The sequence below is a fragment of the Mobula hypostoma genome, chromosome 2, assembly GCF_963921235.1.
Source record: "Mobula hypostoma chromosome 2, sMobHyp1.1, whole genome shotgun sequence".
NCBI classification, from domain to species: Eukaryota; Metazoa; Chordata; class Chondrichthyes; order Myliobatiformes; family Myliobatidae; genus Mobula; species Mobula hypostoma.
The window spans coordinates 223,994,108-224,021,225 of NC_086098.1; the positions used below are offsets into that span (position 1 = coordinate 223,994,108).

The 27,118-nt window shown below is 44.0% G+C and overlaps 1 protein-coding gene across 1 annotated transcript; it reads right to left on the bottom strand.

Moving 5' to 3' along the window:
• Nucleotides 1-1,971: 1,971 nt before the first annotated feature.
• On the bottom strand, nucleotides 1,972-27,118 carry bcl2l1 (BCL2 like 1). Its single transcript, XM_063041548.1, has 2 exons — nucleotides 26,498-27,118; nucleotides 1,972-3,148 (listed from the first exon to the last, which is right to left on the bottom strand). The coding sequence occupies exons 1-2, from the start codon at nucleotides 26,966-26,968 to the stop codon at nucleotides 3,008-3,010; spliced, it is 612 nt and encodes a 203-aa protein (XP_062897618.1). The 5' UTR covers nucleotides 26,969-27,118; the 3' UTR covers nucleotides 1,972-3,007.

The following is a 27,118-nucleotide window of genomic DNA, read 5'->3' on the forward strand; positions in this document are numbered from 1 at the left end:
CATGAACTTGCACTTTTCTTTCCATTCACACATGGACACAGTAGTAGGTGGACTCTGAGGTGTGACTATTTTAGGCATAAGACTTTGGAGCAGAATTAGGCCATTCAATATTGCCTATTTATTATCCCTTTCAGCCCCATTCCCTTTCCTCCTCCACATAACCTGTGATGTCCTTACTAAACGTGTCGACCTCCTCTTTAATTACACCCAATCACTCAGCCTCCACAGCCGTCTGTGGCAATGCATACCAGATTCAGCACCCTCTGGCTAAATTCCTCCAAAAAAGGGACATCCTTGCATTCTGAGATTGTGCCCCCTAATCCTAGATTTCCCCCACTGTAGGAAACATCCTCTGTAGGCCTTTTAGTGAGATTTGGCCTTTCTCTCCTCCTCCCCTATTATAAACTCCAAATGTACAAGCCCAGAACCAACAACACTCTTAGTAAATAATCAGCTGTAAATGTGAACCTGGCATAAATTAACTGCTCCAACAATCCACCTGCAACAATTGTTATCAAGTCATGGCTAAAAAGGCCTGGGCTCACTCTGCTGGGGGCCATCTTAATCCTCCAGAGGGGATCAAATTACATGTTGAAATGTCAACTCTATTCCTTTTCACCTGTGCTGCCTGACCTGGTGAGTTCCTCCAGCATTTTGTGTGTGTAACTGTTTTTAAAAGGAATTCGTTATTGAAAATATGGAATGTTATAGAAAAGCCTGATGGAATGAATTGGAAATACAAGCCAAATGGACTCTTCCTTCTATGAAATGCAAAAGGCCAGAGGTACAGGTGCTGCAATTGGTTTCTTGGATAAAGTAACCAGGATCCCGCCTTCAGGTCATGATTGCCAACTGCCACACTGAGTACCCAGCTATAGCCGCAGGCCTAATGCCACAAGTTAAAACTGGTTGTAGACGGGTTATATTCTGCATGGAGGTCAGTCACCAGTGGTGTGCCTAATGGATCTTCTATGACCCCTACTCTTCATGATTTTTATAAATGACCTAGATGAGCAAGTGGAGGAATGGGTTAGTAAATTTGCTGATGACACAAAGGTTGGAGGAGATGTGGATAGTGTGGAGGGCTGTCAGAGGTTACAGCAGAACATTGATAGGATGCAAAACTGGGCTGAGAAGTGGCAGATGGAGTTCAACCCAGCTAAGTGTGAGGTGGTTCATTTTGGTAGGTCAAATATGATGGCAGAATAGAGCATTAATGGTAAGACTCGGCAGTGTGGAGGATCAGAGGGATCTTGGGGTCTGAGTCCATAGGACACTCAATACTGCTGCCCAGGTTGACTCTGTGGTTAAGGAAGCATACAGTGCATTGGCTTTCAATGGTAAGATTGAGTTTAGGAGCCAAGAGGTAATGTTGCAGCTATATAGGACCCTGGTCAGCCCCCGCTTGGAGTACTGTGCTCAGTTCCAGTCACCTCACTACAGGAAGGATGTGGAAACCATAGAAAGGGTGCAGAGGAGATTTACAAAGATATTGCCTGGATTGGGGGAGCATGCCTTATGAGAATAGGTTGAGTGAACTTGGCCTTTTCTGCTCGGAGCAATGAAGGATGACAGGTTTTCTGATAGAGGTGTATTAGGTGATGAGAGGCATTGATTGTGTGGATAGTCAGAGGCTTTTTCCCCAGGGCTGAACTGGCAAACATGAGAGGGCACAGTTTTCAGGTACAGAGATGTCAGGGGTAAATTGTTTCTTTCAATGCAGAGAGTGATGAGTGTGTGGAATGGACTGCTGGGGACAGTTGTGGAGGTGGATACAATAGGGTCTTTTAAGAGACTCAGGCAGTACATGGAACTCAGAAAAATAGAGGGCTATGGGTAACCCTAGGTAATTTCTAAGGTAAGGACACGTTCAGCACAGCTTTGTGGGCTGAAGAGCCTGTACTGTACTGTAGGTTTTCTATGTTTTTCAAGCAAAGCATTGTGTTAAAGAAAGATACCAACATCAACAGAAAGCAGAACTTTAATGTTTAATTTAAACACAAATCATTTTAATTTAAACTTTAAGATATCTGTGTAAAATAGTCTTACTCCTAATGTGGTGTAAGCAGCAAACTAACAAGGAATGATTACAATAAGTAGTGACTACTGTCACACATTCAGCATCCACATGATCCAATCTTTTAAAACAAATTTTGTACAATAAGGAAATGTGGGGGCCTGCACTCCACACAATCTTTTGCAAATAATAATTTCACATCATCATGAGAAACTGTTGAAAACCCCTTCCAGATTCCTGCTGTGAAACTTCAGACTGCATCATGAAGGCCGACTCAAACTTTTCCACATTATCCACCCAGGAGGGTTCAAGAATACATCCCACTGGAATTGGCTTAGTGTTGGCACTGAGTGGATGCCCAAAAGCCATCACAATGCTTGCCAATTAGAATATTGAATGTGTAAGTAACTTGTCAAAGTGGTGTGCCCTTCTCTATCATCCGTTATTCTGGTAGCTCCTTCCGGGAGGGCATTTCCTCACTACTTCCTTTGGTTTCTTGGCTGCAGATGTCCTGTGAACACAGCAGCTCTCTCATGCTGCAAATGCATCACTCTTGAATCCCAAGGGCATGGTTTTCCTTTTGTGCAGTCTGTCTTTCATTCTGCTCAGTCACTATGTCAAGGTGCATCCCATATTGTCACAACTCTGAAAACTGAACTCATGACCTTTACTTTTGGCAATCCAACGCACAGTCACGTCAGCTGTAGAGGCACAGTTAGTGCTCCACTTCTCAATCCCTCAAACAAATCTTCTCTTCAGTCGTTCTAGATTATCTCCATGCTGTCACAGCACCAGCCTGAATGGTTCATATTTGTAAACTGAATACACATACACAATACGTAATGTACAAGTAGCTGAGAATTGGTCCCATTACAGGAATAAACTGATCCATTGCAGCAGCTTTTGGATTTGTGCTAGTCCAATGTGAGTGTCTTTATATGGAGCAGTTGTTGACTGAGGCTTGCTTCTTTTAGTGTTGTTTCATAGCCGTTACCTTCTCCGGGCCAGATACATAGCAAGGGCCAGCACTGCTCCCAAAGCCATTACACTCATAAAATATTTCATGGCCATCTCCTGTATCTCACGGTTACGAGCAGCAGCATTATTCCCGTATAACATCACAAAGGCATCCTGTAGAAAGAAAGTAGACGTTAGCTGCCAGTACATCACTCAATCCCAAACCAATACAGGTTTTGCCCCACCATCCAAAGGTAGAGCGTTCCTATGAAGCGGTTCGTAAGCCGGAAGGTTGTAAAGCAAAGAAGCAATTACCATTAATTTATACGGGAAAAATTTGTGAGCATTCGCAGACCCAAAAATAACCTACCAAATCATGCCAAATAACACATAAAACCTAAAATAACAGTAACATATACAAACAGTAAAAGCAGGAATGATATGATAAATACACAGCCTATATAAAGTAGAAATACTTCTCTACAATTATGGTCTGCACTGTTCTCCGTAGTGAAAATCTCACACAAGTGCTCTCGGCAAAAACACAGCGCAAGCGCTCTCCAGTAACCTTTAAGCTATGAAGCTGCCAAATCATACCAAATAACACCTAAAAAAACACAGCCTATATAAAGTAGAAATGATGTATGTACAATGTAGTATCACTTATGGAATCGGGAAGACATCGAGCACACTGATGATGGTGTGTTAGGCTGAATCGTCAAAGGTTGGGGTGGTGCAGTGGCCCCCACCCTCCAGGCAGCGAACCAATACTGATAGGCGACGCAATCGGCAATCGCTTCTGATCTGGGCCGACATTTACATGCCGGGTGGCACCTAATTAATTAGCTTGTTTATTTCGGCTTTTTTTTCTTAAAGATGTGCTGGGTGCGTCCCGGTTACCGTTGCATTCTCCGCGAATTGGTATATGTCCGCGGCCCGGGGGTTGGGGTGGTGGGACACTAGGGTGTAGTTTGTTTCCATCAGGACAGGCTGGTCATCTTCTTCTATGTCTGCCTGCCTCGATGTCGAAGGTCGAGGTTCGTCATCTGCTGAAGACTTGCTTGACTGCTTAGCCTCACGCATTTTTCTATCATACAATTCTTTGTAAGCACTCAAACCATCCCCTAAACCGATGTACCCTTTCAAAAGTAAAGTCGTACTTTATCATTGCAGTGAAAATCTCACGCAGTTGCTTCACATTCAGTTCCTGGACAACTTCACTTTCGGTCCATTCGCTACTGCATTCAGTTTCGATCGTTATCCTTTCCTCTTCCAATTGCATCAGCTCTTCATCTATCAGTTCTTGGTCATGGGATGCCAAAACCTCTTCATCATCATCTTCGTCAACTTCCACAAGCCAAACTTGCTTTGTCCTTGTTTTGTTCACCACGATCGAAACGCTTAATTATGTCTAGTTTTACGCTAAGTGTAATACCCTTACGAGCTCTTTCAGGCTTTTCCGATACCTTAGAACTCATATTGCAAATGGCTGCTCACAGGCACGTGTTTAAGCAATGCCGGCTAGAATGCCATTCCGAATCCGGGGGAGGAGCGGCTGCTTGGGGCATGCTCTGCCTTTTTTCTTAACAGTGAAAACACCTTCTGTTAGTGAAAACAGGGAACTAATGTAAGTCTTTCATAACAGTGAGGTTTTGTAAAGCGAACGCTCAAAAAGCTGGGTCACCAGTAACTCAATTTCAAACCTTATTCATGAATCCTTGATACTTTTAGTAAAATCCTTTCCTAAACCACACAAAGTTGCATGGTCAATCTTTGCAACACACACACACACAAAATGCTGGAGGAATGCAGTAGGCCAGGTGGCATCTGTGGAAAAAGTAAACAGTAAACAGGACAGCAACACACATCAAAGTTGCTGGTGAACGCAAGCCAGGCAGCATCTCTAGGAAGAGGTACAGTCGACGTTTCAGGCCGAGACCCTTCGTCAGGACTAACTAAACAGGACTCCTGCTAAAGGGTCTTGGCCCGAAACATCAACTGTTTACTCTTTTCCTTAGACGCTGCCTGGCCTGTTGAGTTTCTCCAGCATTTTGTGTGTTGCTTGGATTTCCAGCATCTGCAGATTTTGTGTTTGATGTTCAATCTTTATTATAAACTGTACAACACAATTTATTTTCTATATGGATGCAGAGATAACAGCAAGACAATTTTTTGCACACATCTTTTTACCCAGAGAAATAATTGATCTATCCCCTGCAAGTTACTCAGACAAAATTAGAATCCAAAGCTATGAAGTGCCTGACTGGAAATAAGTGTAGGTCATAGGAAGGACAGCTCCCCCAAGATGAGTTAATTGATTAGATTTCACAACATTCAATCAGCCTTCATCATCATTCTTCCGGTATTTAATAAATATTTATTTACTAAATTGAATAACATCCTGCTATTGAGGGACATGAACTCTCAACTTCCTAGCTGTGTGTTTAGTCAGAACATGACTGTGCTACCTGCGTCACCAGTTGAATAACTACCCTCAGTGGGGTGGACAGGCACACCAGTTATAGCACAGTGACTTATCCCAGCAAGTTAGAACAAGGAATGAAACTCCAAAGCCAAGCACAATAATGAGCTTCACTTGGAAAAATGTGTGTGGAAGCTGCAGCTTTAAGTGTTAATATAGCCAGACAAATGATGCTGAAGAAAACCTGGCAAACTCTCATGAGGGAGCCTTGTTCCTGAAAACAGTTATCATAAATGAGTCACTGTGTGGATTGAGCCAGTAGAGTACAAAGTCACCAGGGTCAAAACAGCTTTACACTTCAAAACCAAATTCAACAAACTGCAGTACATAACCATGAGACTAATGAACCTAGTTACTTTCATACAGAGTGTGTGATACTGCTTAGGAACTGTTAGGCTTTTGGAATATTCACCATCTTTAACATGCCTTTACACCTCAGGGGCATGATGAATTTGTGCATGCAATGCACAAGTGGTAGAATGAGACTGATGACACCTTGAGACAGAGGTGTCTCTTGGCCCACAGTATCTGCTCCCCCATTCAATCATAGCTGATTTATTTTCCCTCTCTGTCCCATTCGCCTGCCTGCTTTCATCCAGTAACATTTGATGCCCTTAGTAACCAAGAACTTATCAACCTCCGCTTTGGTGGCGTAGTGGCATCAGCGCAGGACTGCGGGGCGGGAGTCCTGGGTCCTGAGCTCGAAGCCAGACGGCTCCCCTGCACGCCTTTCATCCGTGCTGGGTTACGAGCTGGTGATCTCTTTGAAAAACTCATCTGGCAGAAGGCAATGGCAAACCACTGCTGTAACTTGCCTTGTATGCGATTCCCAACTATGTCAGAGTGATGTGGGAGGAAGTCATCCGCTAACTGGAAAAATTCTGGAAGCGACGTACCTACTTTAAACGTACCCAAATAAATAACAACTTGGCCTTCACAGTCGTCTGTGGCAATGAATTCCACAGATTCACCACCCCTTAGCAAAAGAAATTTCTCCTCTTCTGTTCTAAAGGGACATTGTTCTATTGAAGTTGTGCCTCCTGGTTCTCAACTCCCCCACCGTAGGGAACAGCCTCTTCATGTCCACTCTGTCTAGGCCAGTGGTCCCCAACCACCGGGCTGCAAAGCATGTGCGACCAGGTCGTGAGGAAACAGTACGATTTGGCAATACGAAACGATATGAGTCAGCGGCACCTTTCCTCATTCCCTGTCACGCTCACTGTTGAACTTGAACACCTCCCCGGCCCCCTCCCCCCCCCCCCCGGGTCGACCGGTCCGCAAGAATATTGTCAATATTAAACCGGTCCGTGGTGCAAAAAAAGGTTGGGGACCCCGGTCTAGGCCATTCAATATGTGATCAGCTTCAATGAGATCCCCCTTTATTCTTCTAAACTCCAGCGAGTACAGGCCCAGAGTCATCAATTTTTTTTAAGACAAAATAAACTTTATTCACAATCTTTCCATACCTGGTCAGTGCTTTCCCTACTGTTCTAACATGCTGCCACTCATGTGGCTCTCTATGATTTTATATTATATTCTACATATTATTGCAGGGGCTTCCTCCCCCCACACGGCCCCTCCCTCTCCAGCAGAAGAACCCTAAACCATGGTCCTTCCCCACCGAGCCTTTGTGTGTCCCTCAGCACGTACTCCTGCAACCTGAAATGTGCCAGTCAGCACTCTTCCACAGATATCTTGATGTGCTTGAAGACCAACAAGTTTCGGGCTGACCAAAGAGCGCCCATCACCGAGTTGATGATCTGCCAGCAGCACCTGATTTTGTCTGTGCCTGTGTCCCTGGGAACAGCCTGTAGATCAAAGAGTCCTCTGTAATGCAGTTGCTTCCGATGAAATGTGACATATGTGTTCTTCATCTTCCTCCACACCTTCACAAAGAGGTGAGTTACTGTTTCTTCCCCACTACAGATATCCCGCAGACAACGGGTTGTGGGGATGATGCTCTGGGCATGCGGGAAGGATCTGACTGATACGAGTATACAAGTACTTAAGGGCGTTGAGGTCAAGGAGGAGGAAGTGTTGGGCTTCCTAATGAGTATTAAGGTGAATAAGTCCCTAGGGCCTGATGTGAGTTACCTCAGGTTATTGAAGGAGGCAAGAGGCAAGATTGCTGGGCTTTTGACCAGTATCTTCGTGTCCACTGTAGCCACAGGTGAGGTCCTGGAGGACTGGCGTGTGGCTAATGTTGTACCTTTATTTAAGAAGGGAACAAGGGAAAATCCTGGAAACTATAGTCGGGCAAGTCTCACACCAGTTGTACGGAAATTGCTGGAGAAAATTCTTAGGGATAGGATATATGAGCATTTGGAAACTCATGGCATAATAGAAACATAGAAACATAGAAAATAGGTGCAGGAGTAGGCCATTCGGCCCTTTGAGCCTGCACCGCCATTTATTATGATCATGGCTGATCATCCAACTCAGAACCCAGCCTTCCCTCCATACCCCCTGACCCCTGTAGCCACAAGGGCCATATCTAACTTCCTTTTAAACATAGCTAATGAACTGGCCTCAACAGTTTGCTGTGGCAGAGAATTCCACAGATTCACCACTCTCTGTGTGAAGAAGTTTTTCCTAACCTCGGTCCTAAAAGGCTTCCCCTCTATCCTCAAACTGTGACCCCTCGTTCTAGACCTCCCCAACATCGGGAACAATCTTCCCGCATCTAGCCTGTCCAATCCCTTTAGGATCTTATACGTTTCAATCAGATCCCCCCTCAATCTTCTAAATTCCAACGAGTACAAGCCCAGTTCATCCAGTCTTTCTTCATATGAAAGACCTGCCATCCCAGGAATCAATCTGGTGAACCTTCTTTGTACTCCCTCTATGGCAAAGATGTCTTTCCTCAGATTAGGGGACCAATGAGGGAGAGCCAGCATGGCTTTGTGCATGACAGGTCGTGCCTTACCAACTTGATTGAGTTTTTTGACAAGGTGATGAGGGTAGGGCAGTGGATGTTGTCTACATGGATTTTAGTAAGGTTTTTAACAATCCAGAAAATTAAGATACATAGGAACCACGGTGAATTGGCTGTCTGGATTCAGGACTAGCTTGCATGTAGAAGACAGAGGGTACTGGTTGAAGGGACTCATTCGAGCTGGATGTCTCTGGTTAGTGGTGTTCCGCAGTGATCTGTGCTAGCACCACTGCTGTTTGCAATGCATATAAATGATCTGATGAAAGTGTAGATGCTAGGGTGGTAAATTTGCCGATGATACCAAGATTGGTGGAGTTGACGATAGTGTAGGGGACAGGCAAAGAATATAGCATGATATAAATTATTTGCAGATATGGGCAGAGAAATGGCAGATGGAGTTTAACCCAGATAAATGTGATGTGTTGTACCTTGGTAGGGGAAATGCAAGGAGACAATACACTGTTAAAAGCAAGATCCTCCACAATGTTACTGAGCAGAGAGATCATGGGATCCAAGTTCATAGCTCCTTGAAAGTGCTACACAGGTCAATAAGGTGGTTAAGGCGGCTTATGGAATGCTTGCTTTTATTAGTTGAGGCATTGAGTTCAAAAGTCAGGAGGTTATGTTGCAACTTTATAAAACCCTGGTTAGGCCACATCTAGTGTATTGCATACAGTTCTGGTCACCCCACTATAAGAAGGATTTGGAGAGGGTGCAGAAGAGGTTTATCAGGATGCTGCCTGATTTAGAGGGCACATGAGTGGCTGTATAAACTTGGGTTGTTTTCTCTGGAGTGCCAGAGGCTGAGGTTTACAAGATTATGAGAGGTAAATATAGAGTGGACAGGGGGTATCCTATCTCAACGTTGAAGTGTGTACAAACGTAATACCAGAGGGCGTGCATTGAAGGTGAAAGGGGGTAGGCTCAAGGGCAAGTTTTTCTTAACTCAGACTTGGATACCTGGTATGGGGGGTACAGGCCAATACATTACAGGCTTTTAAGAGATGTTTAGATAAGCACATGCATGAAAGGAAGATGGAGGGATATGGATTTGCTTTTTAGCTGATTCAGCACAACACTGTAGGCTTAATGGCCTGTCCCTGGGCTGTACTCTGCTATGTTCTATGACTGGGAGGGCCTCTATCACCGCCAGCCAGGATAGCTCTTGGTGCCTGTCGGTGAGGCCTGGAGATGAAGCATTCTGCAGATGGCCTGGACAGTCTGCTCAGGGAACCACCCTGCTGTGACCATCACGTCCTTCTCTGCAGGACGTTCCGTGTTGACCACTGCCTGATGCCTCGAGGTCAAAGGTGTTGGTTTGCAAGAACTTTTTCCACGAAGGACATTGCGTGGTAACGGGGCCAGACCCATCCTTCGCAACATCGGGGACAGAACCTCGGCACATAGTGGTACTTGGTGCCCATGTATTTAGATTCCTCACACAGCCTGATGCAGCCACACACAAAGGTGCTCATCAGGGTGAGGGCGACACACATAAAAGTTGCTGGTGAACGCAGCAGGCCAGGCAGCATCTCTAGGAAGAGGTGCAGTCGACGTTTCAGGCCGAGACCCTTCGTCAGGACTAACTGAAGGAAGAGTGAGTAAGTGATTTGAAAGTTGGAGGGGGAGGGGGAGATCCAAATGATAGGAGAAGACAGGAGGGGGAGGGATGGAACCAAGAGCTGGACAGGTGATTGGCAAAAGGGATACGAGAGGATCATGGGACAGGAGGTCCGGGAAGAAAGACAAGGGGTGGGGGGGACCCAGAGGATGGGCAAGGGGTATATTCAGAGGGACAGAGGGAGAAAAAGGAGAGTGAGAGAAAGAATGTGTGTATAAAAATAAGTAACAGATGGGGTACGAGGGGGAGGTGAGGCATTAGCGGAAGTTAGAGAAGTCGATGTTCATGCCATCAGGTTGGAGGCTACCCAGACGGAATATAAGGTGTTGTTCCTCCAACCTGAGTGTGGCTTCATCTTTACAGTAGAGGAGGCCGTGGATAGACATGTCAGAATGGGAATGGGATGTGGAATTAAAATGTGTGGCCACTGGGAGATCCTGCTTTCTCTGGCGGACAGAGCGTAGGTGTTCAGCAAAGCGGTCTCCCAGTCTGCGTCAGGTCTCGCCAACATATAAAAGGCCACATCGGGAGCGCCGGACGCAGTATATCACCCCAGCCGACTCACAGGTGAAGTGTTGCCTCACTTGGAAGGACTGTTTGGGGCTCTGAATGGTGGTAAGGGAGGAAGTGTAAGGGCATGTGTAGCACTTGTTCTGCTTACACGGATAAGCACCAGGAGGGAGATCAGTGGGGAGGGATGGGGGGGACGAATGGACAAGGGAGTCGCGTAGGGAGCGATCCCTGCGGAATGCGGGGGGGGGGCGGGGAAGATGTGCTTAGTGGTGGGATCCTGTTGGAGGTGGCGGAAGTTACGGAGAATAACATGTTGGACCCGGAGGCTGGTGGGGTGGTAGGTGAGGACCAGGGGAACCCTATTCCTAGTGGGGTGGCAGGAGGATGGAGTGAGAGCAGATGAACGTGAAATGGGGGACATGCGTCTAACAGCAGAGTTGATAGTGGAGGAAGGGAAGCCCCTTTCTTTAAAAAAGGAAGACATCTCCCTCGTCCTAGAATGAAAAGCCTCATCCTGAGAGCAGATGCGGCGGAGATGGAGGAATTGCGAGAAGGGGATGGCATTTTTGCAAAAGACAGGGTGAGAAGAGGAATAGTCAAGATAGCTGTGAGAGTCAGTAGGCTTATAGTAGACATCAGTGGATAAGCTGTCTCCAGAGACAGAGACAGAAAGATCTGGAAAGGGGAGGGAGGTGTCGGAAATGGACCAGGTAAACTTGAGGGCAGGGTGAAAGTTGGAGGCAAAGTTAATGAAGTCAACGAGCTCTGCATGCGTGCAGGAAGCAGTGCCAATGCAGTCGTCAATGTAGCGAAGGAAAAGTGGGGGACAGATACCAGAATAGGCAAGGAACATAGATTGTTCCACAAAGCCAACAAAAAGGCAGGCATAGCTAGGACCCATACGGGTGCCCATAGCTACACCTTTAGTTTGGAGGAAGTGGGAGGAGCCAAAGGAGAAATTATTAAGAGTAAGGACTAATTCCGCTAGACAGAGCAGAGTGGTGGTAGAGGGGAACTGATTAGGTCTGGAATCGGGGGGCCAGGGAACTTAAAATCATCAAAAAGTTTAAGAGCGTGAGAAGTGTCACGAACATAGGTAAGAAGGGATTGAACAAGGGGGGATAAAACCATGTCGAGGTATGCAGAAACGAGTTCGATGGGGCAGGAGCAAGCTGAGACAATAGGTCAGCCAGGACAGTCAGGTTTGTGGATCTTGGGTAGGAGGTAGAAACGGGAAGTGCGAGGTGTGGGAACTATAAGGTTGGTAGCAGTGGATGGGAGATCCCCTGAGCGGATAAAGTCGGTGATAGTGTGGGAGACAATGGCCTGGTGCTCCTTAGTGGGGTCACGATCGGGGGGTAAATAAGAGGAGGTATCCGCGAGTTGTCGCTGTGTCTCGGCAAGGTAGAGGTCAGTGATGAGGGTGATTTCAGCCCCCATTGTCCAGGGACCTGTTGTGACCCATCTGACCCGCTCCATCTTGGTTCCCCAGATGAACCCCCTAAAGGCAGCTTGGGTGATTTTCGAGCTGAAGCAGCAGGGAATGGGCCACACCAGCACCAAGTACAGCAGTCCTGACAGCACCTCACACCTGATGACCAGGTTCTTCCCAGTTATCAGGAACGAGCACCCTTTCCACAGTCCCAGTTTCTGCTTTACCTTTCCAAACTACTCCAGCTAATTCTTGTTGCACGCCTCGGCCTCTCCGAACCAGATGCCCAGCACCTTCATGTAATCAATTGGACCTGATGGTGAAAGGGACACTGGATCGGTCAGGCCAGTTGTCGAAGAGCATGGCTTTGCTCTTCGTGCGGTCAAGCCTGGCCTCTGATAGAAACTCAAACTGGTCACAGGTGCTGATCATTCTGCAAACTGACCTCTGATCTGAGTAGATGGTGATGTCATCCATGTACCAAATGCTCCTCAGATGTTAACCCTTTCATTCCTGACATTCTCATGAACCTCCTCTGGACCTTCTCCAACGCCAGCACATCCTTTCTTAGATAAGGGGCCCAAAACTGCTCGCAAAGGCATTTCCTGAGCACACCATCACCAGTCTCCACTCCAATTCACACCAGCCCAACTTAGACACAGATCCCCAATCCTTCATTATGACTACATCAAAATCATCCCAACTGCACTGTGGGAGTGACATCAACACACAGGTTACAGCAGTCAGAGCATTTCACAGACCAAGTGCAAGAGCAAAGTGGGATAAGTAATTGCTGGACTTGGCAAGGACTGCACCTCCCAACAACGTTAAAGCCTTCGAAGTTCTGTTCCAGGCTTTTACACTACAAACAGGCAGTTGAACGACTGATTGCCCAGAGGCGCTGCATGGCTCCAGACCACTAAAAGACTGCTACCACCAATCTAGTTAATTTTTAAATTGACCTCTAAAATGAGCCAGTTAGTCATTTAATTGAATCAAAATCTATTTTAAAGCACAATTAAGACAGCCAGATGGACCATTTGGCATCAAGCAGATGAGGATATGGCTTAATGGTCCCTAGGCTATTCAACTCTGTAAAGTTCCCACTCATATTTAGTAAGGATAGTTTAAATTGGGAGATCTGTGCTCAAAGAAGCAGAACCCAAGTGCAGGGAAACATATCATATAGACAACATTTCAGGTTCCTGTCATTGCTGAGTACATCCCAGTGCACTGGAGTGGTGCAGCGGTACACAGACAAGGACAACAGAATGGAGTGTCCAAACTAATGGCATCCAAGCATGAGGACAACAAAATTTCCTCCCGATGTCCTCCCCCTGCAGACAAAATAGCATTCATCCACACTGAGCAACGTTTGGAAGAAATATTGAGGGCAATGGTAAATCATCTACTCTAAATGGGCAAGGTGCTGAGCCAAGTGCTAAAGGGCAAGGTTGACAGACCGTACCCTGTGACAGGTGGTGAGTGAACCAACATGCAGGATAAACTTACTTGACAGTATCCTTCTCAAAATACATGTCGAAACCATATCTATCCCAAGCAGCATTGAGGGCATTGGTCATCACCATTTCAGTACAGAGGAAGTCTTGGCACTGAGAACATCTGTTAATTGTTTCAAAGGCGGCCTTTTCAAAATAGATCTGGCAATCTAAAACTGGGTGTATACGAGGCCTTCACTGGTAGAACTGGACATCATTTACAATCTTTAAACTTGTGGCCTGGCTTAACCCTCGATACCCAACAAAGCATCCAACATCAGTTCAATGAGTGCAAGGGAAACCTAGGAATGGGTTTCCACTCTGATAAAGTTACAACACGGGTCTACATGCATGACAAAGCTGAGCATCGCATAACCAACAGGACAAATCAAAACTCTTGGCCCTGCCACATCCACGTGAATGATGTGCACAATTTTCAGTCACTGCTGGGAGACTTCCTTGAATCACTGCAGTTCTTCCAGTGAAGGGACTTCCACGGTACTGTTGGGTAAGAATTCGGAAATGGCAACCTTAAACAACTGGCTATATACAGTCCTGTGAAAAAAATCTTAGGTATATAGTGCCTAAGACTTTTGCACAGTAGTGATTTGTCAATCTGGAACAGAGAGTGAGTTTGTAAATCTGGTGAGAGCAAAGGACATTGGGAATGGTGAGGCTGTAGCACCGTGGGAGGGGTGTGGGACAGATGGCAGAGAAGGAGTGCCAGGGCGGGGAGTGACGCGTGTAGACACACCCAGCCCTGAGACACCAGGCAAGATCATCTGATTCCAAACAATTGGTTTACTGATCATTACAGAATGTTTCTCTGGTGTTCCCGCTGCCTCCCCTCTCCCTTCCTATTTCCCAACCATGATTCCCTTCTCCCTACCCCCTTCCTACTCTCAGACAATAGAGACCCATAATCGGAATCAGGTTTGTCATCCCTCACATCATGAAATTTATTTATTTTTTTCTGCAGCAGCGCAGCACAATACATGAAATTATTACTGTACTGTGCAAAAGTCTTAGGCACCCTAGCTCTATATTAGATTAGATTCAACTTTATTGTCATTGTGCCGAGTACAGATACAAAGCCAATGAAATGCAGTTAGCATCTGACCAGAAATGCAAAGATTTACAAAATAACTGCGAATAAAAGTTAAGTGCTACAGCACACAAATATAGAAGTACTGAGACAGTACAATATGGGTGCAATACGCTTAGCGCTGTGATGTGAGGTTCAGCAGTGTCACAGCCTCAGGGAAGAAGCTCTTCCTGTGCCTGCTGGTGCGGGAGCGGAGGCTCCTGTAGCGCCTACTGGATGGGAGGAGGGTAAAAAGTCCATGGTTAGAGTGAGATGCATCCTTGATAATGGTTTTCGCCCTGCCCAGGCAGCGTTTATGGTAGATGTTCTCAATGGTGGCCAACTGGCTGCCAATAATCTGCTGGGCAGTATCTATATCTATAGACTTAAGACTTTTGCACATTACAGTAGATTCAAGTTGGGGGGGGGGAGAGAGATCTGGGGCCGGGGATGGGTGCTGTGCATGGTGTTCCTTGCTTCAGATGCCCTTGTGCTTCTTATTGTAGAGGCTGCAGCTTGGGAAATGCTTTTTTGGAGTAGAACAGTCAAATGATTGCTGTGTTTGCTAGATGGTATATACTGTGTACCAATAGTGGGAATGATTTTGGGTAGAGAATGGGGCATCTGTCATATGCTCCGCTTTAGCCTGTGTGGTATTTGGGTTTTCAAGTGTTTTTGGAAGGTGAAGGGTATGGCGTAACACTTCTGACTTGTGCCTAGCAGATGGCGAAATGGCTTTGGAGAGTCACTCAGCACTGGAGAGTCTCTGAGCAGCTCCTTTTGTCAGAGTATTTGTGTACGTGTTACAGATGAGTTTCCAGTCCATGGTGACCTTTAAGTTATCAGTCAGTGAAGGTTGAGCCTATATCACTGGACATTTTATCACTTGAAATAGGTATCATTTGGCACTTGTGTGGTAGAGATGTTACTTGCTTCCAAAATATAGTCAGCAAAACTGAAGGCTATGAAACACAGGAATTAGCTACAAGGGTTAAAAAAAAATTCATTTTAACAGACAGGAAGAAGAGGTACATGGGAAATACTTGTTTTTCCACACAGGAAGTTGTCAGACAGTTAGTTCTGCAGAATTTCAATGCTGAAACATTGCGATCGCCAAAATGTTTAAGTGCTAGTTAAAACTTTAACACTTGTAGAGGATACTAAACAAGTAAATGGCAAGAAAAATAGTAAACTTGTAGAGAAAAAAAAATTATATATATTAGTCTAGCAGAGTGGATGGATAAATGCAATGAAAATTATAGAAAAATGTGATAAGAACACAAACGTCCAAAATAATGAATAGAGCAAAAAGACAAAATTGTGAGTTCTAACATATCTGTAGAACAAAAGCAAAAGGCTGGCCTAAGATTTACAAGATCACACTACAGTAGATAGGGGTAGAGTAACAAATGATCGCATGAATGGACACAGAGGTGAGACAGTCTAGAGAACTGATCCATACACCAAGTTCAACTACTATTATGGCAGCCAGGGAATTTATTGTACAGATATATTCATCTTTGAAAGTGACAGCATACACTGAGATTCCTTGGCAAAGAAACCAAGATCCTGATCTTCATAAATACAAGTTTAAAGTGCAAATACTGGTATGTTTATATTGAATCTTTAACATCAAAAAACTGTCAAGCTGCAAGTAGAGTATTGTGTATATTTCTGGTCTCCATACTCTAACAGGCACACAATGTATCCAATAGAGGTCCGATATTAGGGAAAATTTGCTTGAATTGCTCTAGGTATGAGGACTCTCAGCTACAAAGCTGTACTGGAGAAGTCAGAACTATTTCTTCATGGAACAAACAAAATGCCAGGCAAAGATTTCATGGATGTATACAAGATCACAATATACTTGCTTAGGGATACAGTAACAAATAGTTACATGAATGGACATGGAGGTCAGAAGTTAGAGCATTGATCTAGATTCACAAGTTCAACTCCTATCATGGCAGTTAGGAAATTTAAATCAACTTAAGTTAATGTTCTATCAATTAAAATAAAACACTGAATTCAGTATCTGTAAACAGAATTACCAGATGGTCAGAGAAAAGCTTTCTGGTTTACTCATGGAAAGTTAGGCCTCTAATTCTAAAAACCCTCAGAGAGAAATGTCCTCTCTGCAACCTATCACGTCACCCCTCCCCCGTCAACTTTTGTTTCATTAAGATACCTCTCATTCATCTAAACACCAAAGAGTAAAGGACCAACTTGTCAAACCTCTCTCCATAAATCAGCCCTTCCTTCTAGTGGATCTTCTCTACACTACCTCCAGTGCAAGCAGATCCGTCTTTTAATACAGAGAACAAATGCCCTATGTAGTGTTCTAGATGTAGCCACATCAATGCTCTGTACTAATGCTGACCCTGCCACTGACAACCGAGTCTCTTGTGGACATATAATGATCAAAGAGAGAAGCTATGGCCATATGGAAATGGTTCAAGTGTTGTGAAACATCTAGGTGTTTTTTGCAGCACTGAGTTTTTTTTGGAGAGCTGTGGTTTCCTTCATGATGTCCTTCTATGACACATGAACAGAGACTTTAGCAAGTTCTAGAGATTTTTGCAGGTCTTCTGCTGTTACCCTTGGGTTCTTTTTCACCTCCTTCAGCATTGCCCATTGTGTTCTTGGCGTGATCTTTGCAAGATGCCCACTCTTAAGAAGAGTAGCAACAGTACTGAATTTCCTCCATTTGTAGACAACTTCTCTTACTGTGGACTGATGAACACTCAGGTCCTTAGAAATGCTTTTGTAGCTTTTTCCAGCTCCACACATCTCCACAATTCTTCTTCTAAGGTCCTCTGAAAGTTGTCTTGATCGAGTCATGGAGTACAAACAGATCTTGCTTGAGAAGAGCAGGCTCCGTCAGTAACCTGACTTTGTGTGTCTTTTTTTATGGGGCAGGGGACCTCCATAACTCACACTTCCAATCTCATCTCATTGACTGGAACACCTGACTCCAAATAGCTTTTGTAGAAGGCATTACCCCAGTCATTCACATAGATTTTTGAACCTAGACTGTGATTGTTTAAATGGTGGACACAGTATTGATAAGTAGTACAATTGTTCGTGTGTTATTAGTTTAGGCACATGGTGTATTATTGTGACTTAGGTGAAGATTACACCACATTTTATGAATAATTAATGCAGAAAACCAGGTAATTGCAAAGGGTTCACAAACTTTCTCTTGCACCCAACATTTGCTCCACAAGTCTGAGGCCATTACCCCAAGTCCACTACCCCAACCTTGATGTTCAACAATTACAATTGCCATGTCTCCCAGCATCAACATCTCAGAGATTATTGACTAGAAACTCAGCATGATCAGCTATACAGATTCTATAGCAACCATGGGTTGGGTATCATGTGATAAATAGCTCAGTGAAACGTCAAAGGCATCATCTATGAGGCTCAAGTCAGGAGCAGGATGATATGGTCTCCATTTGCTGGATGAATGCATCCCTGACAATATTCAAGATGCTCATCACCATCTGGTACAAAACAGTCCATTTGATGAGCACCCCACTTCACTGCCATAAACATATATTCTCTCTACCCCAGTGCAGTGCACATCATTTATAAAAATACACTGCAATTACTCATCTACACTTTTCCAACAATACATCCCAGTCCCAAGAGTCCTATCAAGGAGTACAAAAACAGGAGGAATGAAACCACCCTCGTTGTCCATCCTAACTTAGAAATATCCCTGTTATGCCTTTGTCAACACATCGAACTCCAGAAAACCCATTCCAACAGAGCTGTGCTTGCACCTTTGCCCCACAGCCTGCAACAGTTCACGATTCAAGGTGATGGCCTGCCACCTACAAGCAAACAAAATGTGAGTAATGCCAAAAGCTGCTCACATCTTGATGAGTGTAGAAGAGTGGTCAACCATGTCTTTCAGAAGGTCAATGAGGGAAAGTAATTTGCTTTGCAATAAAGAAACAGACTGGATTGATCTGCAAGTTACCATAGCATTCTGAGCTGAACTGACTCCATGAATTAAAAATATGCACAATGATCTATGTGCAACAACTAATAAACCACTGGAGCAAGAACATCGAGAGCGCAAATATTTTGTATTGCACTCATCCTTGTATGAATTGTCTGCTGCTCTGCTGGACATTTAGGGTCAACAGCACTCTATTTCAAAACAAAAGGGTTTGGTAAATGTGCTGTGGTCCCCGCTGCTATTTATGGGACTCCAAAAGGGAGTTAACAGTAGTTCAAATGTTCTGGAACAAAAACTATTTCTATAATACAATAACAAAACTTTGAAATAGTTTTCACATTCCAGGATCCACCCAATCCCTGCTGTGCTTAACAGTTGACTCAGACAGGCACGGCTTATCCTACCTCAACAAGAATGATGTTAACTCAATGGTTTTTATAACTTTCTGTTAGAACTGCCACTTGAAAGCAGGTTTCAATTTATTTCAGAGGTCAAGTGACAATACTTGCTGCACAACTAGTTATCCCAGTTATCTGGGACAAATACTATCCTGGAGTTGTTCTGCTCAAGCTAGGATTGAACTTTATGTTTGACAAGTTAGGTCAGGAAAATTTGAAAAAGGGTATCCAAAATGAACTTTGCACAGAGCCTTTGAGAGACTGGACGATCTACGATCGCACAGCAAGTCTGTAGGAAACCGATAGCTACTGGAGAGAGCAGCCTTAACACTTGATTGTCAGTAGGTCGCAGCAAGACTGATACTAGTCACATTTCTCAAAGAAAAAAAGCGTTCCTGGAATCTTATCTTTCTAATCAAGAACCACGTACAAATATTCTTCTTGTTATCAAGAGAACTTCAGGCATTTCCTTGAAGCAAAAAAAAAATCGGGCACACCCCAAACATTAAATGAAGGGATCCCTCACTGCCAATTACTAGAGTGCTGCACAAGTTTCCACATGGATTCCTTCTAGTATTTCACTGCAGATTCTATTATGGTCTGCTCCTTCACTCCTTGTCCAACTCCCTGAAGTTCCACTTCCCATCTCAGTCGACATCCTACACCTGCTTGCCAAACCTAACTCTGCAATGACGACCTCCTGTAGATCTGCTCCAATTAACCCAACTTTATGAAATAAATCATTCTGCAGATCTATAATGATTCCTTTTTCTATCCAAAATACCAATGAGTTGTATTGACTCTGTTTGAAATATCCTACACCAATCTTACTGATTCAAAGCAAGAACCCCAGAGCGGCATGATTTTGCACAGGTATTTCAGATTTGGTATAATCAAAATATTTGGTTGTTAGCCAATAAAATTAATAAGTTGGAGCATAAAATCCCACATTGGAGCACCAGGAAGGAATTCAATCAGCTTCCCAATCAGAGGTATTAGAGATTTAAACGCATCTGTGGGGATACAGGCATATTTGGCTCTTTTAATGTACTGTAAAACTAGAATTTTGATAAATTCTACTTCAGCAATATTTACAGAACACAGAATTAGCACTCTTATTTGAAGCAAACTTCATATGCAAAGAACCCTCACTAAACATGGATATCTACTGCAGATCTGAATGATTTCAAGTTCCCATTCCTAAGTTTTGTTTCAGTTTACTGCACTGATGGCTCTAACTTTCGTTATTTCCCAAAATATCTTTTGCTTCTGTTGCTCTCTCTCCCACCCACTCCTACTCCAAGTTAGGTTCTACCAGCTGAATGCAAAGAGTATAATGCAATGATATCTCCAGAGCAATGCCAGTAAAACAGCATGGTGTCCTTTCCAGTTGAGCAATATATGAGTCAATAATACATCACAAACCTAAAGTCATTTTGAAATATTTCCTAGGCTTCTTTTATCCATATCAAGAACTTTACTGTCGCATTGGAAACAAGATGATACAAAAGGATCATTAGATGGTTGATGCTGTTGTGAAAGATCTGAAAGAGTTGGAGGCAAAAGGTTCAAGACTGCTCTGCCATTCCAATTAGTTAATAAAATACTAAAAAAAAGAATTAAGATTCTATTGTTGAAATCTAACTCTACCAATATTCTATGCTTAGCAAAAATCCATCACAACTATTAAATAGTATGTTCCACTGATATACAAGTAACCACTTATCCGGCATCAATTCATTTTGAATGCATGATGAGCAGAAGGAAATAATTGTTGGCCTTTTGTGAAAAATCAGCAGTCTTGATCGAAATAATTAAGTCCATCATTACCATAGTTAATATTGTTCTGTACTCCTGGCAAGCCACACATCCAAATGCAAGTTCCTTCAACTCTTTACCCTATATCTTTAACTGCTGGCAATGACCCTCACATTGATTACTGCAGCACAACTACAATCTTTCTTTTTCGAGAACACTTGGAATGACCGCTTCATTTGTCCATTTGAACATCTTTAATTGGATCGAAGCCCGCAATTTATCAAGAAGATGTAATGCTTCATAAGACACAGGAGCAGAATTAGGCCTCTTGGCCCATCAGGTCTGTTTTGCCATTACTTCATGGCTGATTTATTATCTCTTTGAACCCCATTCTCCTGCCTTGTCCCCCCATAGCCTTTAGTGCCCTGACTATCCAAGAACCTTTAAATATACTCACTGACTTGGCCTCCATGGCCATCTGTGGCAATGAATTGCACATATTTACTATCATCTGGCTAAATAAATTCCCCCCTCTTTTCTGTTCGAAATGTACGTACTATTTCAGAGGACGCAGTGCTGGGTCCAGCAAAGAAAGCATGGCAGCACCTCGACTTCCATAGGCATTTACAGGGATTTGGCATGACATCTGAAATTTTGACAAGCTTCTTTAGATGTGCAGTGGAGAGTATTTTGACTGGCTACATCACAGCCTGGTATGGAAACACCAATGCCTTTGTACAGAAAATCCTACAAACGGCCCAATACCTCACGGGTAAAGCCCTCCCAACCATTGAGCACAACTACACGAAACACTGTTATAGGAAAGCAGCATCCATCATTAGGAATCCGCAGCACCCAAGTTATGCCCTCTTCTTGCTACTGCTATCAAGAAAGTAGTACAGGGGCCTCAAGACGTACACCACCAGGTTCAAGGACACTCAACATCACTTGCCCCATCATTGAAATGTTCCCACAACCAAACTTTCAAGTACTCTCCATCTCATGTTCTCATTATTTATTGCTATTTATTTACATTTGTGTTTGCAGTTTGTTGTCCCCTGCACTCTGGTTGATCTTTCATTGATCCTGTTATAGTTACTATTCTATAGATTTGTTGAGTATGCTCACAAAAAAAAGAATCTCAGGGCTGTATATGGTGACATACATGTATTTTGATAATAAAATTACTTTGAATGTCCCTCTATTCTGAGGTCCTAGACTCACACAATATAGGAACCATCCTCTCCACATCCAGTCTAGGCAGTTCAATATCTGACAGGTTTTAATGAGATTTCTCCCCTCCCAATTCTTCTAAACTCCAGCGAGTACAGACCCAAAGCCATCAAATATGGCCATGTTAACCCTTTCATTCCCTGAATCATTCTTGTAACCCTCCTCTGGATCCTCTCCAATGCCAGCACATCTCTTCTTAGATAAGGGGTCGAAAACTCCAATTGCAGTCAGACCAATGCCTCAAAGCCTCATCACGTCCTTGCTCAAATATTCTGGTCCTCTTGAAATCAATGCTAACTTTGTGTTTACCTTCCTTACCACTGACTCAACCTGCAACATAACCTTTAGGGAATCCTGCACAAGGACTCCCAGGTCCCTTTGTTTCTTTGATTTTTCAATTCTCTCGCCATCAAGAAAATAGTCTACACCGTTATTCTCCTTCTACCAAAGTGCATATATTACTATATAATACACTATATTCCATCTAACTTCTCTGCCCATTCAATCTGTCCAAGCCCTTCTGCAGACTCCCTGCTTCCTCAACACTACCTGCCCTTCCACTCATTTTTGTATCATCTACAAACGTTGGCCACAGTCATCCAAATCACTGACACATAAAGAGTGGTCCCACCATTTGTCACTGAAAAGGCCCCCTTTATTCTGACTCCGCGTCCTGTCAATCAGCTAATCTTCTATCCATGCTAGTATCTTTTCTGTTTAGGCTCTTATCTTGTTGAATGGCCTCACGTGCAGCACCTTGTCAAAGGCCTTCTGAAAATCTAAGTAAACAATATCATTGACTCTCTTGTCTACCCTGCCTGTTATTTCCTCTAAGAATTCCAACAGATTTGTCAGGTAAGATTTCCCCTTCAGGAAACCAACCTGACTTTGGCGTACTTCATTATACCTCTTCAAGTATCTTCACCTAGACACTAGCTCCGTGTAGGCACATCTTCTCCTGAATTACATTACCTTGATTTCAGGAACAATGACATATTCACTCTTAATTTACCTCAGCTTCTGGTTACATGTTCTAAATTTATAGCTCCTTTCTATCACACCATTGCAAGTTGAAGTATTTGTCTCAATTACCTAGGCAAAAATTATAATCTGTAGTTTCCTGCATAGTTTTTAAATTAGTAATATACATTCTATGGCCACTTCATTAGGGACAGGAGTGGAAACTGGTGTGATCTTCTGCTGCAGTAGCCCATCCACTTCAAGGTTCGACAGGCTGTGCACTCAGAGATACTCTTCTGCACACCATGGTCGTAACAAGTAGTTATTTGAGCTATTGTCACCTTACTGTTGGCTTGAATCAGTCTGACCATTTCTATCTGATCTGTCTTATTATCAAGGTGTTTTCGCTCACAGAACTGCTGCTCACTGGATGTTTTCTGTTTCTCACACCGATCTCTGTAAACTCCAGAAACTGTGTGTGAAAGTCTCAGATTTGCAGTTTGAGATACTCAAACCACCCCATCTGTCACTCAGACCACATTTTCCCCCATTCCAATGTTTGATCTAAACAATAACTGAACCTCCTTTCTATGTCTGCATGTTTTTACGTATTGAGTTGCTGCCACATGATTGGCTGATTAGATATTTGCAGTAACGAGCAGGTGTACAGGTGTACCTAATAAAGTGGCCATTGAGTGGAAAGCTAGGAACTAATTTGCTCAATTATTCTTTCCTGCATTCCCTCACTAAGATACACACCATGTGCAAAGCATTCAATCTTCCAGCTCAATAATGCTACTTGCTATTAAAAACATTGCCACCTTCTCAAAGCAGGATGTGAATGATTCACATGACTTGTTTTACATCCTGATTTGCCATGCAATACCAAAGATGATGAAACAATACTTTACACTGGGACACTACCTCTTCTATTAAGTATGTAAGCCACAAAGTTTCTGTGATTGCTAAATTTGTCCACTGCTACTGGCAAAACTTGCTCATCAGGTCCCATTTCATCAGTGTTGCAACTAACAGAAATACACATAGATTTGACTCCGACCGAATAAGAAGTGTGGTATTCTGTACTTTCAAAAGAATTCAAGACCACAAAAGGAATCCAGAAATATTTAAACAATCAGAGATTTACTTATTGAAGAAGCATAATAAAATCCTGCAGGAAAGCATAAATATTCAGGATAGGTACCTAATGCACATTAACAGTGCAAAGAAAACAAATAACTTACTGGGTTAATCAGTGAAGGATTTTTGAAGATACTGCAAAAGACAAATTGCAGTGATTGATTAGCCATATTTGAAATTCCAAGTACAGTTCCACACCCAAAGTAACAACGGGTCTCATTGTACCTAATTGTTTAATAAGTTGTAGTTACCTGAAAGCAATTTAAATCCTATGGTCTAATTAGCCAGTTATGACTCAATAGAAGCCCTCCTAGCTACAGAGATTGTATGTTTAAGGATCACACCAGGGGATAGAACCCAAACGAAACGTGGTCCTGTTGCAACTGTATGATACTTTGGTAAGACCACATTCAAAGTATACAATTTTGTTTTATTTATTCAAGGATATATATTGTTCCAACGGAGATACTTCAACAAAACTTCAAGTCGATTCCAGAGATGAAATGTTTGTGATAGAGCTGTACATGATCAACAATGGTTTAGATAACGTAGATGTGAGCTATTCCATCAAATGTGTAGTTGAAGGATCAAACGGTACAAGTTTAAATTCTTGAGTAAAAGGAATGAAAACATGAGGAAAAAAATTTTAATCTTATTCAGAGCAATTATGATTGGGAATTCACTGTTTGAAGGGTGGTTGAAATAGAGGCAAGTTATGCTTTGAAACAGGTACTCAAGATAGAATAGTTTGCAAGGCAACAGGAAAACAGGAGGGAAATAGGATTGTTCAGTGAGGAGCTGACATACTGCAATGGGCTGATCATTGGAGACCTAGGGCACAAATATGCCAGGAGTACTGACAAGTCCACTGAGAGGCAAGCAAACGTGCACTGAGACCACCCTGTCAAAACATCAAACCCCACCCTGAGCTCACCCAATGTCAAATCAACCCAGAAACAAACCACCTAAATCATACAAGATTATCCTGCCTAAAGTTTACTTAAAAATATCATGGACCACACACACACACACATCAAATGAAGAAGCTCTCAGAAGAGCCCAAGCAGTTAGATCACTCACACCAACAATGAGAGAAAGACACCTCAGATTCCTGGGACACATCATGCGGAAAGATGAACTAGAAAAACTCATACTCTCTGGAAAGATCGAGGGGAGCAAACCTTGAGGAAGACCTCAGCTTATGTACAATAGCCTAGCCAGGTGGCTACACATCAAGGAAATGAAAGTCATCCAAAGAACGAGGGATAGATCTATATGGAAAACCATGGTTACCAACGTCCGCATCGGATATGGTACCCAGACAGACAAACAAAGCTGACTGAAACCTGTCCATGGCAGCTTAACTAACTCAATGACTAACTGAAGAATGACAAGAATTTTAAACAGACTTAGGGTACAGAGAGTGTTTATTCATGAAACAGTCTGATAATGCAGAAATACCAGCCTGCTGTGAAGTGCGGGGTGCAGGAGTTCAGCAGTCATGCAATTCCAACACAACTGCATGTAGGGAATGCCAGCTCTACCATTCAGCTACCCCATACACTCAGACCTGTATAGTACCAGCAAAGCACTTCACCAAATTCAGTGCTCAATGACTTTCTCATTTTAAAAGGAATAGTGCAATAAAAATAAGAAAATCCGCAAATTTTTAATTCATCTTTGTTCACATTCACAAATATGTCTCACGCTTAATGTGATGCTTCTGGCAATATTAATATTGCTATTAAAACATTTTAAATGCACGTTCTCTGCCATTTGCACATTCATTTCCCCCTCTGCCATTCAGAATTAAAAATTAACGGTATGGTAGAGTAAATGGGTAGTTGATGGATTGAGCCATGAGGTTGGGGACAAAGTATCAATGCGATTTGATAAGGAAAGTTCAGAGGTAATGAATCCTTTCCTGGATTCGAGATTGTTTATTGTCATTCTTCAGTTTACGGGTGTAAACGAGAACAAAGAGTGTTACTCCGGATCCGATGCAGCATAAGAGACACAATAAACACAAATAGAATACCTAGAATAAGGTCACGGAATCAGACACATTAAACGTTAAGAGTATATGATGACTGGATCTCTGAAAAGGGATTAAGTATACTGGGGCAAGTATCCAAGAAGGAAACCTTGGAAATAGATATTCTGCTTACTAAACTTAGTGGGCAACTGGGTGAGGATAATGCGAGTAACATACCGTGTGAAATGGGATAAGGTCAAAAGTTCAGGTGGTCGAACAGAACAGGAAAGGTTCACGAAAATCAACTACGTTGCTTTTGGCCGGGGTTTAGGGCAGGGACATTGTACATTGGAACAGATTACGAGACAGTTGGGATAAGGGCGAGAGTCCCGAGGTTTCCTCGGCCATCCACTGTGTTGGAGACAGAGCCAAGCGTACTGCGTGTTGGGGACGAATGAAAGGATCGAAAGTCGGAGGGGCGGGTGCCTGTGCGTTCGGATGAATGAAGTCCGCCGCCAACCCTTACCCAGCCTCCCTCTTGTTGGATCCACGGCTCCAGGTTGCTCTCCAGATAAGTGCTCATCCAGTGGGCGATCCGCCGCACCAGTGCACCCATCTCCTTCTCGGCACACTCCACACACAGCGCCGCTCCGAAGCAGAAGAAGGCGACCAGACGGCCCCAATTGACGCCGTCTCGGAACAACTCGCCCACCACCTGCTCAAAGCGCCGGTAGACCGTGTCCGGGGTGACGCGCAGCTGCGCCGACAGATCGCTGAAGGCGCGGCGGTAGCGCAGCTCGAACTCCTCGGCCGCCTCTCGCAGGGCCTGGCAGGTGCGCTCAGCCTCGGGCCCACCGTCCAGTTCGGCGGCCACCCCGTCGGGCTGGTGGTCGGGCTCCGCCGCGCCATCCTGTTCACACAGCTGACTCCAGCTGTGGCCTCGCTGCTGCAGCTTGTAACGGAGGAAGTCGGTGACCAGCTGTCTGCTGCTGCACATCCTGCGGCCTCGGCCCCTCACACACTGCGCATAGCGCACACCACAACGGCCCGAATGGCTCACAAGGCACCGAGGACCACGCCACAGCTGCGTGGGGGCAGCCCCTCCCGCACCATCAGCGCCGACGCGCCCACTCCATCCGCACGACGA